Consider the following 13,590-nt stretch of genomic DNA (forward strand, 5'->3'; position numbering starts at 1 on the left):
ATGAGTTGTTAGGTGATTTTGTCATTGTGCAAACATCATAGAGTATACTTACACAAACCTAGATGGTATGGCCTATTGCTCTTAGGCTACTGTACTGAATACTGTAGGCAAAAGTTACACAATGGTAAGTATTTGTGTATCTAAACATATCAAACATAGAAAAGGTACGATAGAAATATGGTATTATAATCTTGTGGGACCACCATCATATATGTGGCTTGTTGTTGACCTGAATGTTGTTATTCAATGCATAGCTGGATTTATTATTAGTATGGACTCATGGATTTCATTTTCAATGGTTTATAATATATTATTGTACTCATTTATTTTAATATTCAAATTGCCTTAAGTTTGTTTGGTGGGAGCCCCTTGTTGCTGGCTTCTATGCCCTTTTGACTATCATTTTATAAGCATTTTCTTACTTTCTGACACGAGATGATCCAAGCTCCTCTTGAATTTCCCCAGCCTCAGCCCTGGTATCAGCCAGTTTTCCAAGGAGCCGGTGTTCTCTTTTGTGGGGAAATAGTTTGTGGTTAGTGCCAAGATGGCCCATTGCTTCTGAGGTTTTATGTTTATAGGCCCTTTCAGTGATAGAGCTAAGAAAAATATGCACACATGTACACACACACACTTGCACACACATATACTCGCATATAGCAATCATCAGTTCAAATTCATTCCCTTTCTTGTTTTTTTTTTTTTTAATTTTTTGAGACAGGGTCCACTCTGTCACACAGGCTGAGTGCAGTGGCACGATCACAGCTCACTGCAGCCTTGACCTCCATGGCTCAAGCAGTCCTCCCACCTCAGCCTCCTGAGTAGCTGGAACTACAGGCATGTGCCATCATGCATGGCTAATTTTTGTATATTTTTGTAGACATGGGGTTTTGCCATGTTGCCAGGCTGGTCTTGAACTCCTTAACTCAAGTGATTCGCCAGCCTCGGTCTCCCAAAGTGCTGAGATTACAGATGTGAGCCATCCTGCCCGGCCCCATTTTTGTTAAAAGCATTGATTCTCAACTTACTTTTTTCTAGTTCTCTAAAAATATTGTCTGCTCCATTAGCATTATGGTACACAGAAGGACACAGTGTCTGACTCTCAAATATTGCTCAAAATTTTTTTTGAATAAATTAATAAATGAATAAATTTTGATGCTGTGAATTGACGCTCTAAGAAGAGAGCTTAAAAATAAAGTGTGGAAATCTTGCCCCTTCAATCCTCTTTTTTCCTTACATAAACTCGTTATTAAATATATTTGATAATCAGAGGCGCTTAGTCATATATCAGAACTTGAAGAACAGTGAGTTTTCTATGTTATTATATCTTTCATTTATCTAACAGCAAATATATTTCTATCATGTATTTGTGTAATGGTTTTCTGAAAGTAATTGTCCGAGGTTTTCATTTTTTATTATTTTAACTTCCAAGGTGGCTGGGATCGTTGGCAGAGCTGACGTGTTAGCGTGTCTGCTGTTTCTATTGGCCTTTCTCTCCTACAACAGGTATGTGTGGCTAAGAGTGCCCTTCACTGTGATTGCAACAGTGCCATGTGTGTAGACTATGAGCATGTGCCTGAGAGGAGAGAGGCTTCTGGTTGTGAAATGCTCAGCAAGCTTTCCAGGGACCAGGAATAGGAAACTCTCTCTTTATCCAGTGCTGGGCCGTTTCTCTTTCAACTCGATTCTGAACCACACTGTAGCACCTTAAAGGGATTGCTTTCCCAGTGCTGAGAACCAAAGCGCTTGCTTTTTCATTCCTTTTACTTGTAGTTTCTTACTGAGAATTGAATTTGGAATTTTAGCTCTAAGCCAAAATGTAGTTGATGTAATGTTCTCTTTTATTTGCCTATGATTTGCTTAATTTTTCCTTTTTCATTTTGGTCCTAATTTTTTTCTCTTTGTTAGCCTCACCAAAGTAACTCAGAGCTTAACATGGCAAAGCTGAGTATAAAGTAGCATTTCTTGACTGTAGTTTTCCAATTTACATATAGTTTCATCAAAAGACAGAAGTGTTTTGCGTTGGGAAACTGAAAAGCCTTAAAATAATTTCTCATTGTATTGCACCTTTACCCTAAACCAGTCAGATTCTCATCTGAGTCATGTCATGTCCATATAGCGAAAGGAGTGGATTAAAAAGAGAATGTGAATGGGGGCAGCTCAGAGCATGGCCTATAATATGGTTTGGCTGTGTCCCCACCCAAATCTCATCTTGAATTGTAACTCCCACAATTCCCACGTGTTGTGGAAGGAACCTAGTGGGAGGCAATTAAATCATGGGGGCAGATCTTCCCCATGCTATTCTTGTGATAGTTAATAAGTCTCACGAGATCTGATGGTTTTAAAAATGGGAGATTCCCCACACAAGCTCTTTTTGCCTGGTGCCGTCCATATAAGACGTGACTTGCTTCTCCTTGCCTTCCACCATGATTGTGAGGCCTCCCCAGCCATGTGAAACTGTGAGTTCAATAAACCTCTTTCTTTTGTAAATGGCCCAGTCTCCAGTATGTCTTTATCAGCAGCATGAAAACAGACTCATACAACCTAGAGAAAGGGGGCAGGTCAACCATGTTGCTCAGTTTCATGGAGAGATGCCTGATTAAGCATTTGGTGGCCCTGATCTTTGGATCAGTTCATTGACCTATGGTCTTACAAAACCCAGTGACTGAGGAACACTGTTCTAAACCAGTGGCTCTTAATTAGGGGAGATTTCCCTCCTCCTCCTAGCCATTACCTCTTCTACCTGCAGGAGACATTTGGCAATATCTGCAGACGTTTTTGGTTGTCACAACTGAAGAGGTGCTCATGGCATTCACGGGGTAGAAGCCAAAGATGTTGCTGAACAGACATTCTGCAATGCACAGGACAGTCCCTACAACAAAGAAAATGCCAGTGGGGCTAAGATTGAGAAACCTGTTACAAACCAATTTAGACCTTGGGTCAAGAATGAAATGAATTAAGTCTTAGGAAGTTTTGTTTTGTTTAAAGGGTAGAACGTTTTCTTAGCATAGTGTAAGTCTTCTTCTGATCCTGGCTTTGTAACTTCCTACTACATTCTTGATTGTATGATGTGGTGTCATGAAACCTGAAAATATAAGCCAAAATTTAACAATTAATTATTTCTTGTTTACTGTGGCATTAGAATATAAGTAATAATTGCTTTGGAGTTTAAACTTGTTCTCTAGGCCTGTTCTGTGTGGTTAATATGTTTGGGGGGCATGATTAGGCCTGCAGTGTATCCATATCTGTATGATAATGAGCCATGTTATTACAGATTGGTTTTGCATGCCATTCTCACTTTCAGAAATTTGAGCTATAGACCAACTCAATAAAAATAAATGCCTATCCACTACAAATTCTGTGTATAATTTTATGCAATTGTTCTAAGACATAACACTAAGGAGAAGGTGTCTCAACTACAGAAATATTGGCCTTTACTTCCATGGAATAGGAGCCAATGGGTGTGATACTTGTTGAAGGGAACAGTGATGTTTCTTGGTAGGGGGCCAGCTCTGTTTTACAAGGTGAAACAAAGGTTTAACAGCACCAGAGAGATTTTGAAAATCCTTGTTGGAAATTAAACTGAGAAAAAAATAAACTTTACCTAAGGTCTGCTCATAGAAAATGAATTTAAAATTTTTGGCTGAATGAACTTCGCCAAAAGAAAAAAAAGGTTAAAATCATTGTATTTTCATCCCAGAGAGAAATGCTTATTATATTTTGGCATATATATCCACTGGTAACTTTGTTTTATGTATGGAAGCATATAAAATACTTCACTACCATAATGATAATGGTGATATACACTTGATGTGTGACAAGTCATTCGTTTAATCCCTCCTATAATGCTGTAATCCCTTTTCACACATAAGGGAACTGAAGCACCAAGAAGTAAAGTAACTTGCCCCATATTACCCGTTAATCAACTGCTGTGGTTAGCAAAGTATCCAGGGAACCTGGCTCCTGAGTTTATGCATATAGTTTAGTAACTTGATTATTCACTTAGAATGTATTCACTTAAACCTCTTTTCATGTGACTAAGTATGTCTCTCTGGTAGAATTTTAAATGGCTTTTTGGTGTTCATTTGTTACATACCATAGTCTGTGTATACTGCAATTTAAGTACCAAATTCAGTATTGTGGGGATGAAGGCTCTTTAAGAAATCTCTACTCACCTGCTTAATTTCTTAGAATACAATGAAATTGACATTAGTTCTTATCTTTAAGAGGTGGTATTTCTTAGCAGACCACATTCTTGCTTAGATTAAAAGAATCTCCAACTTGTTTTTCAGGAGTCTGGATCAGGGCTGTGTTGGGGAAAGCTTCCCTTCCACGGTGTCTCCCTTCTTCTTGCTCTTCAGTTTGTTTCTGGGGACCTGTGCGATGCTGGTGAAAGAGACAGGCATCACGGTGTTTGGAGTGTGCTTGGTTTATGACCTCTTTTCCCTTTCCAACAAGGAAGACAAGTCGTAAGTCATTTTAAAGTTTTGATATCAAATGGCGTGTCATGGGCAGAGAAGAATTACTTAAAACAATAGTTTCCAATCTTCCATTTAAAAAATACAAGTATAACACTTTATTAAATGTCATCTCACCTTAGACTGTCACATAATCAACAAGGCTTATTTCATTAAGATAAGTGCATTATATATGTTAAAATGCTTCACACTTTTATATAAATCATTGAGGACTATGAAGTTTTTGTGAGCCCCAAATTTGGAATTGAAAAGTATCTATGTTAATTGGAAGTTTATATTGCTGTTTTGTTTTGCTTGCACGCTGCTGAGAAAATCTTGATTCATAAAAATAGTGATTGCAAATGGTAACAGTTTTTCACAGCTTGCTTTGAATCCCTGCATTTGCATGAGGGTTATCCATCAAAGAGCCCCTTGTCCTGCTCTTCTAACAATGCTGTTACCTAAGAGTTTTAGGAGGCACCCATTGGAAGTCCACAAAGAGCCAGTCTACACCATACAGGAGTACATACACGTCATATTCAAATTAATGAACAATCTTGTTTAGTAGCCTAATTTATTTAAAAAATTTAAGGCACACTCATTTTATGTTGTGGCTTATAGATGATAAGAATCACTAAGGCATATTAAAAGTTCAAGCACATACTGTAATTTTCTTCCCCATCAAATCAGTAATTACCAGTAATTTTACAAGCAGACCCCATTTTTCAGTAATTATAAGGTCCTTACTTTTAAACTTTTAAAAGATGTGGCTAATTTATTCCCCCGCCTTATCAAATGAAGAATTTTATCTGAAAAAAAATCCTGCTTTTTAAATCTCATTTCCTACCTCTTTATACTTCTTGACATAAAGATAAGAGCAGTGATATTGAGTGGCAACAAACTGAGATGAGTCAGGAAATTCCGATCACCTTCCTGCCTGGAAGCGTGATAGTTGGGGATAATTTAAAAAGAGTGTAGTGCTCTGTTGGCTCTCAGTAAATCTCAGAGACTTATAAAAACATGGAGCCAAATAATTACTTTCACCCAAACTCATGCCAAGAAAACCGTGAGCCAGAGGCCCTTCCTTTGGTCTATATGAGGATGCCTTTCCTCCATATCCTCTGACCGGTGGGAGTAATTGCATTGCCCAACTTACTTTTTAGGGACAACCTGTAAACCCTTTTTCCACTTTCTTCTTGTGTCTACCTTGTCTCAACCTCCTAACTTCTTTCTGCTATGCCTCACTGACAGCAAAAAGATAAGACAGCTGACTGAAGACGCACTGTCTCACGTGGTCCAGTCCAGAGCTATTTTACTGTTGTCATGAAAGTCATGTCTTTGCTGATCTTGGGACTCTCCAGGCCACTGGTTCCGACACCTCTTTCTTTCTTCTTCATGTAGTAACTATTGAGCCAGGCCTTTTTCAAAAGGGATAATTGTCTCTTTCCTTTCTTTACCTTCATCATACTAAATGGCTAGAAATTCTTTGGGAGAAATAATACTGCTGATACAAGTCCCACAGCTCCGTCTGGGTCTTTTTTGTTTTGTTTTGTTTTAAGAAACTTCTAGGCTGGGCGCGGTGGCTCACGCCTGTAATCCCAGCACTTTAGAAGGCCAAGGCGGGCAGATCACAAGGACAGAAGATCAAGACCATCCTGGTCAACATGGTAAAACCCTGTCTCCATTAAAAATACAAAAATTAGCTGGGTATGGTGGCACGTGCCTGTAACCCCAGCTACTCAGGAGGTTGAGGCAGGAGAATCGCTTGAACCAGGGAGTTGGACATTGCAGTGAGCTGAGTTTGCGCCACTGCACTCCAGCCTGGTGACAGAGTGAGACTCTGTCTCCAAAAAAAAAAAAAAATTAGCTTTCATATCCAGCAGTGCAGCCTAAGTGGAGGCATTCATTCTTTTCTTCATGCTTTTATCCACCCATTCAACACATACTCATTCTGCCTAACCAAGAGCAAGACAAATACGGTTCCATCCTGCAAAGAGCATATAAGTTGGTGGAGACAGACATTATGTAAATAATTCGATGAGTGATTGATTACAGTTATAAAAAGTGGTAGGAAGGAACCAAAAGCTGTAACATGGAGACCTGGCCAAAAATGGTTAATATCACCTAAGGGTTGGCCCTGTGCTGGCACTGTGCCATGTCACTTCCTTGCAACAGTCTTTATCCTCATTTTACAAAGGAGAAAACAGAGGCACAGAAAGGATCCTCCCCACAGTCAGCCAGCCCAAGTCCAGCCAGGATTTGGACCCATGTCCATGTGGCTCCAGATTCACAGGGTTGGCCGGGAGCACCATTGCCTCCAGGGAAGAACATATGACAGGGACTCAGGAGACCTCACAGGACATCTGCTGCTCAGGCATTATGAGAGTTACCCAACTCAGAGGTTCTGAATATCTGGGGAGTCGTGGACTCTTGAGAATTTCACAAAGTTGTGTCCCCAGAGGAATGCACATATACACAGAGTTTTACACAAGCACCTAGAGGTCTACTCCCCAGTCCCTACTTTATCTGCTGATTTTGAATAAACATCTTGGCACTAGGTGGTTCTTGAGATCTTTCGCTGTATGATTCAGGAAGCAGGAAAGAAACAGTAATAGAAACAAAATGTTGCAAGTACTTTCCTACAAGTGCAATTTATTCCTAAATTTTAAGATTGGCACACATGGATGGGATGAGATTTCTTCTATTTGACATCATCTTTAGGAGGAAAGATTTTCAGTGAAAGATCAGCTCCTGAAAGTTATCTTTCTTTTGTAAAAATTCAAGATATAATTCCCAACATGTAGAAAATAACGTTCACTGTCCACAGTCCTTATCCTCTCTCTCCAGAGGGAATCACAATCCCAAATTTGACATTTTTCATTTCCATGATTGTTTCTAGAACTTTACTTCATATACACACATACCAGTGAATAGAAAAGTATTGTTTTACATATTTTCAAACTTTGCATAAATGCTATCACTTACTTTTTTTTTTCATTTACCATTGGGCTTTTGAGATATATCAATGTCGATATATGTAGCTATATTTCTTTTATCTTAACTGCTGTATAGTATTTAATTATCGTTATCCATTTTTCTGGATTTGGAATTTAGGTTAGTTCCACATTTTTGCTGTTATAAACTATGCTGCAGTGAAATCTCTGTGCATATATTCTTGTGCAAATACATGAAGCTTTCTTTCAGGCATAGCCGTGGAAGTGTAGTTGCTGGGCAAAGGATAGATGCATGTTGACTGCATTACATCCCGAGACATTGCTCCTGAAATGGTTCTAGCAGGAATGAGAATCCTCTTTGTTTCACTTTCTGACCATCCCTTGGTAGTATCAGATGTTTAAATTTTTGCCCATCTAGTGGTTATGAATTATATCTCAGAGAATTCACAATAGAAAAAATGTAATTAAAAATTGGATGGTTCAGCTATGAGCAATATCTTACAAGAATATAATAATGTAAATCCTTAATACCACTTCAACCAAATATTCTGAGACAAAACCTGTTTGGAGGGTGAGGGGTGCAGAAGTGTGTGTGTGTGTGTGTGTGTGTGTGTGTGTGTGTGTGTGTGTGGGTGGCCATCTAACAAAGACTGAGTTACAGTGTTCTATAGTAAATCAATATGATAAGTTCTAAAATTGTAATTATGTTGTTTTAGTAATATGGCAGTAAATATCAGAAACACAAGAGCTAAAGACTTGAGAATGGTTGTTTCCAGGAAGCAAGACTTGTGGGTGGGGCAAGATACTGCTATTGGTTGTTGCAAGCCTTGTCATTCTGGTTGACTTTGTTTTCCCTCAATTCCATGCACAACAGGAGCAATGGGGCCCTCTGTCCATGCAGCCCACAGCAGCCCGGGAGCCCCCAGCCCTCCTCACTGCCAGGCCATCCTCACCGGGAGAATGGGAAGCAGCAGCGGTTCCCTCACAAAGGAGCTTGGGGTGGCTGCCACTCTCCACTGCCACCAGAACCCAAGAGCAGTGGATTCCCAGTGTCCCCACGAGCTGTGTGGTCCATGATGAGGTACTGGGCTGGGTTTCTTGGTCCCTGCATGTTTTCAATGTCCAGCATCACCTAGTGCAGCCTGGGATACCTAGGGAAGTGAAGCACTGAGTCAGCACACTGTGACCTCCCTCTCTTCATGCTTTCCTCATTTCCCCCTTCTTTCTGTCCCCATTTCTCTCCCTTCCTCCCCTGTATTACAATGGATAAGAAAGGAGGAGTTAGAGGAAGCAAGTGGAAGCCCTGCTGCCTGCCTGTGATGAGGTGTGGGTCTGTGCAGCCTCAGACTTCAGAAGATGGGCGCCCTCCGTTTCCTGGGGGAGAACGTTCTCCCTCCCCTTCTCCTGCCTCTGTCTGCTCTTTGTGTTTGATCTGAATTTATTGCAGTCCAAATATGAGAGGAAACCCAGAGGACTCTTCCTTTCTGAAATGTTTTTGAAGATGTATGAAAATCTTTACAGCATTTGACTGTCTTTCTTTTCTTCTTCTTTTTTTAAATATTTTGACCTAGCCTTGAAAATTAGTATGGATTTATCAGCACAGGTGTTTCTCACTAAATTAGGTTGTCTCTAAAATATCTCAGGCCACGGGCAAGTCAGAATATAACAGATATATGTTAAAAGATAAACTTAGGCACATTCAAAAGCTAAAGAGTTTATTTGAGCAGAAAGTGATGAATGAATTGGGCAGCTCCAGACTGCGGGTGGTTTGGGGCTCCCCTGCTGGGGCAGGGTGTGGGGAAGCTTTTATAGGGCAAATGCAGAAACAGAGCAAAGGAAATATTTGATTGGTTAAAGGGGAGTAGTAGCCCTATGTGGATCATTCCAGTGGAAAGTCCCTAGTTAGAGGTTAGTTGGTGGTTAAGCTTGGTTTCATTTTACCATTTACACTGAGTTAGGTTTCTCTGCTGATGTAGGGATGCAGGGTGCCGGAGTCACCTTAGCCTAATGACCTCAAATTATTTTAACATGTGGAAATTCCATTCATAGGATTAGCACTTTACCACTTCAGATTGCTGTTGTTACTCTTCTGTGTAGTCCCTTAAAACTTCCTCTTTCTGCAGTCTTTGTTTCCAATTATTCTTGCCTTTGCCTGTGTTTGTTTTTTTATCTTGCCCCATTCATTCATTCTTTTGTTCATTCATCAATAAATATCTGTTGAGTGGCTGACAAGTGCATGTTCCAGGCACCAGGAGTGTCCTGGTAAATAAGAAAGACAAGGTCCTTGCTCTTGTATAGCTTTCCTTCTAGTAGAGAAAGGTAGACAAAAAGTAATCAACACTGAATGATTGCTAAGAAGTCAGTAATGGGAGTGCTAAGAAGAGAGTAAGGCAGGATGTGATGGGAGCAATGCCTTAGCCTGGGGGCATTTGGGTTGGTTGGCCAGGGAAGGCTTCTGAATCCTCCTGAATGAGGAGAGGAGCCAGTGAATATGTGCAAGGATCTGGCAGAGGGTTCCAAGTTTGACTGTCATGAGCAAATTGGGAGGAAAAGCGGTGAGGGCAGGGAGAGGGCAGGGCACAGGTGAAGGGCTGTGCTGGCTGTGGAAGCAGGTTTGGATTTTATTCTGGGGGAATGGGAAGATGCTGGAGTATTTTTGTTTTTATTTTTATTTTTTTATGTATAGACAGATATGATTACATTTCTTTTAAAAACATTCCCTCTTGTCTCTTTGTGGTGCAGGCTGTTGGGGACAATCATGAAGGAGGGAAAAGGGTTAGGAGGCTTTCACACAAGCTGAGTGAGGGAAAAGGGGTCTTAGCTGAGGAGTCATGGAAACTGCAATGAAGAGATGAGGTGGATTTGAGATACATTTCTGATACAGACCCAACAGGACTCGCTAATGTTTGTGATTACGGGGAGAGGGAAAGGAAGGAAACAAGGATTTCCAAGTTTCTGGCTTAACCAGGTGGGTGGATGGTGGCATTAGTTACTAAGTGGAAAAATTAGGGGAGTAATAGGTTTTCCGGTGGTTAGGGAGAGAATAAAATCACAGTAATGCATGAAATTCCCGAGGAAAAGGGAAGAGAAATAAAGGGTTAAAACATTGAGAAAATCTTGACATTTTTGTTGAGGGCCATGGAGGAAAAGAAGGTGAAACAATTGGGGAAATTGTGAATTTTTTAAATGGAGGCTAAAGAGTGGAGGAAAATGAGTACAGAGATCACTGGAGATGTTCAAGGTGGGACAGAAGCTAGGCTGCCATGTGGCTATGAACTCGGTTAGGGCAGGTTCATGCCAGGGTGTCTCACAGATGTGTTGCCAGCTCCTGTCACAGTGTCTGGCCAATAGCAGCTGCTTACATGTTTGTGACATGGATCAGTTGATGAGTGGATGATAAGGAAATGTTGGAAATTAAGCATAGATGGAACATTTTCAATAAATTTGCCAATGAAGAAATGGAGAAAAGGTTGTTAGTGGGAGAGAGGTTTGTTTTTCTTTTCAGACGTGTGTATGTGCGCACGCGCGCATGTGTGTGTGTGTGTGTGTGCGTGTGTGTGTGCGTGCGTGTGTGCGTGCGCGTGTGCGTGTGTGTGCGTGCGCGTGTGTGCGTGCGTGCGCATGTGTGTGTGCTCGCGCGCGTGCGTGTGTGTGTGTGTATTCTTAGATAACCTGTAGAGAGGAGAGATGAATCATGCTGGAGCAGAAAGGGTAGGATGAAATATGAATTCCTGTGGTGTGCTGCTAATTTTTTAATAACTGGCTCTCCAAAGAAAGGGACTCTTGATTTGTAGTGTTTGCTAATGTAAATACTCCCACTGTGGCTGATTTCAAACTATGAGTGTGACTTCACTGACCACAGAGTTGTGAGAGCTGTGTCATAGTCCACTGTGATGCCATGTTTCTACCAGACAGATGCAATAGACATAAATAACCTCCAAAGCATAGATAATAGCAAAGTGAAGCAAAAGCCAACTCAAGAGTAATGAGCTTTGAATATTTAGTACCTTGTTTAAAATATGACATATTTAATTTTAAGTTTATTTACTTTAATTTTTAATAATGGCTGTTTTTTAAGTCAGTGACTTGTAAAATTCCTAAAAATTTAATAGTCAGCTCTTCCAAACCAGTGTCAGCCAGTTCCAGAGCACCGGTGAGAAGTTCCCTCAGGAGGGGGAAGAAAACTTTCTATTATCCAACTACTATGTACCAGAAAGGGGGCTAGCATGTCCCATATGTTATTCTATCTAACCACTGTGGTATCTCTTTTAGGGTAGATATTGTAACTCCCATTGCTATGAAGAAACTGAGGCTTAGAGGTTAAAAACCTTTGTCCAAGTTCACATAGTAAGTGGGAGGGTCAGGATTGGAACCCAGACTGTTTGACTCCTAAACTTGTGCTTTGACCATTTACTATGCTCTAAAGCCCAGAGTCCAGGGTGAGGGCTAAGCCTTGGGGAAGAGGCAGGGTGCTTGTATCATTTCTATGTGGAGCTGGCCTCTCCATTGAACTCTCAGCAGGTACAAAGATTCTTGCAGTCATCTCTGGTTCCACAAATGAGACACCTCTTGACTTGCTTCAGTATAGGGTATTGGTGCTAATACATTGAACTAGGTGACATGCTTTGTAGATGACTTTTTCTTTTTTTTTTAACCTCAAGTAGCCGGCTATTTTAGAAAGAGTGATGATTGGAAAGCAGCAGACAGCACAGCTGGAATTGGGCAGGATTCTCACTAAGTTAATGTGTTTGTGGGCCTGGACCATCTTCCCCCCGTGGAAAGTTGTCATATATCTTTTCTCTTTGGAAGAAAAAAAAAAAAAAGATGTCATACATTTGAGTATAAATTTGATTACTGTTACAATTACTTTTGAAAACTGTGCTTGTACTTTTGTCAGAAGGTGATCAGGTAAAGCAAATAAAAGTTGGAAGAGGCAACATTATCATCGTTCTTAACATCTCTGACTCTGCAGACAGACCGTTTAAATCATGGCTCTATCACTTACTTGATCCTGGACAAGTTATTTAATCTCTATGAGCCTCAGTTTTCTCATCTCTCAAAGGGGGAAATGCTGGTTATCAGGACTAAAAGCATTTGTACATGTATAAGCATGTAGTTGGTGCCTGGCATACCATGGCCACTCAGCACATGGAAGCCAGCAGCGTCATTATTTGTTTAGTATTCTGAATATTGTTTTCCCCATATGGGTTTCTGAGCACCAGAATGCATTATGAAAATGCTGAACCTGCAATATACAGGCAAGGAATGAGTTTGTGTGGATTTTTGTTGTTGTTCAACTTCAAAACTATTAGGACATAGTTGTATTGAATGCATTGGTATGAGGTTGACAAGATTGGGCTAAATGTTATCAGGCAAAATATTGTTTTCAGAAGTTATCCAATACAGGGAAAAATCTAAGCCCAGGAAAAAATCCTACTGCAGGTCATTAATTTAGTTCGCCTATTTTTATGTGGCTTACTGATTGACTTATGGGTAGAAAGTATAATGCAAAGCCTAGAGTTGAGAGTACCTACTCTAGAATCAGATTACATTTTAGTTGATGCTTCTTTTACTGAATTATTCCATGGGAAATGAGAAATGTTTTGTGTGTAAACACCCGCCAGCATCTTAAATACATCAAATTTGTGCACACATGGAAACGCTTTCCCTTTCACATTAGAAAGCCCAGTGAATTCTAAATGAAATCTTACCTTCGTTCCATATATATCAAGTATGTACACACCTATATATGTATAGTCATTCTTCATATATACTTGATTGGTTTCATATTTAAATGACAATGACCACAGTAGGCACTGAAGACAGTTCTTGGCTCAATAAATTCTGGGACATTTCCTCTTTCCTCTGCTACCCTTCAGGGTATGTTATGGATCATTCATTCATTCAATACTGTTTACTGAGCACCTACTATGTGTCAGGCACTATTTTTGGTTCTGGAAATATGGCAGTGAAATAAACAAAGCCCTATCCTTATGAAACTTCATGGGATAATGATCATGATATTTCTACATAAAATGAACTCCTTTTCTACTTTTGTGGGTAAGATAATGGTTAGATTTTCATTTCAGTGGCTCTTAAAAGTTTTTTCCTGTAAATACCTTGCACATAGGTGTACAAATAAAAAACAAAACAAGTTTAAGACTAGAGAACAGTCTGGCACT

The 13,590-nt window shown here is 40.1% G+C and overlaps 1 protein-coding gene across 7 annotated transcripts in view; it reads left to right on the top strand.

Moving 5' to 3' along the window:
• Positions 1–13,590, top strand: part of LOC105484141 (transmembrane O-mannosyltransferase targeting cadherins 1) — a 286,363-nt gene that overhangs the window by 26,202 nt on the left and 246,571 nt on the right. For 5 of the 7 annotated variants that reach the window (XM_011745531.3, XM_011745480.3, XM_011745491.3 and 2 more), the window contains exons 3-5: positions 1,430–1,503; positions 4,290–4,466; positions 8,283–8,489. In XM_011745531.3, the coding sequence (XP_011743833.2) occupies positions 1,430–1,503; positions 4,290–4,466; positions 8,283–8,489 (458 nt within the window). The remainder of the gene's footprint in view (positions 1–1,429; positions 1,504–4,289; positions 4,467–8,282; positions 8,490–13,590) is intronic. The other 2 variants (XM_011745500.3, XM_011745527.3) reach the window with 1 other exon arrangement.

This window comes from Macaca nemestrina, chromosome 10, assembly GCF_043159975.1.
Source record: "Macaca nemestrina isolate mMacNem1 chromosome 10, mMacNem.hap1, whole genome shotgun sequence".
Taxonomy (NCBI): Eukaryota; Metazoa; Chordata; class Mammalia; order Primates; family Cercopithecidae; genus Macaca; species Macaca nemestrina.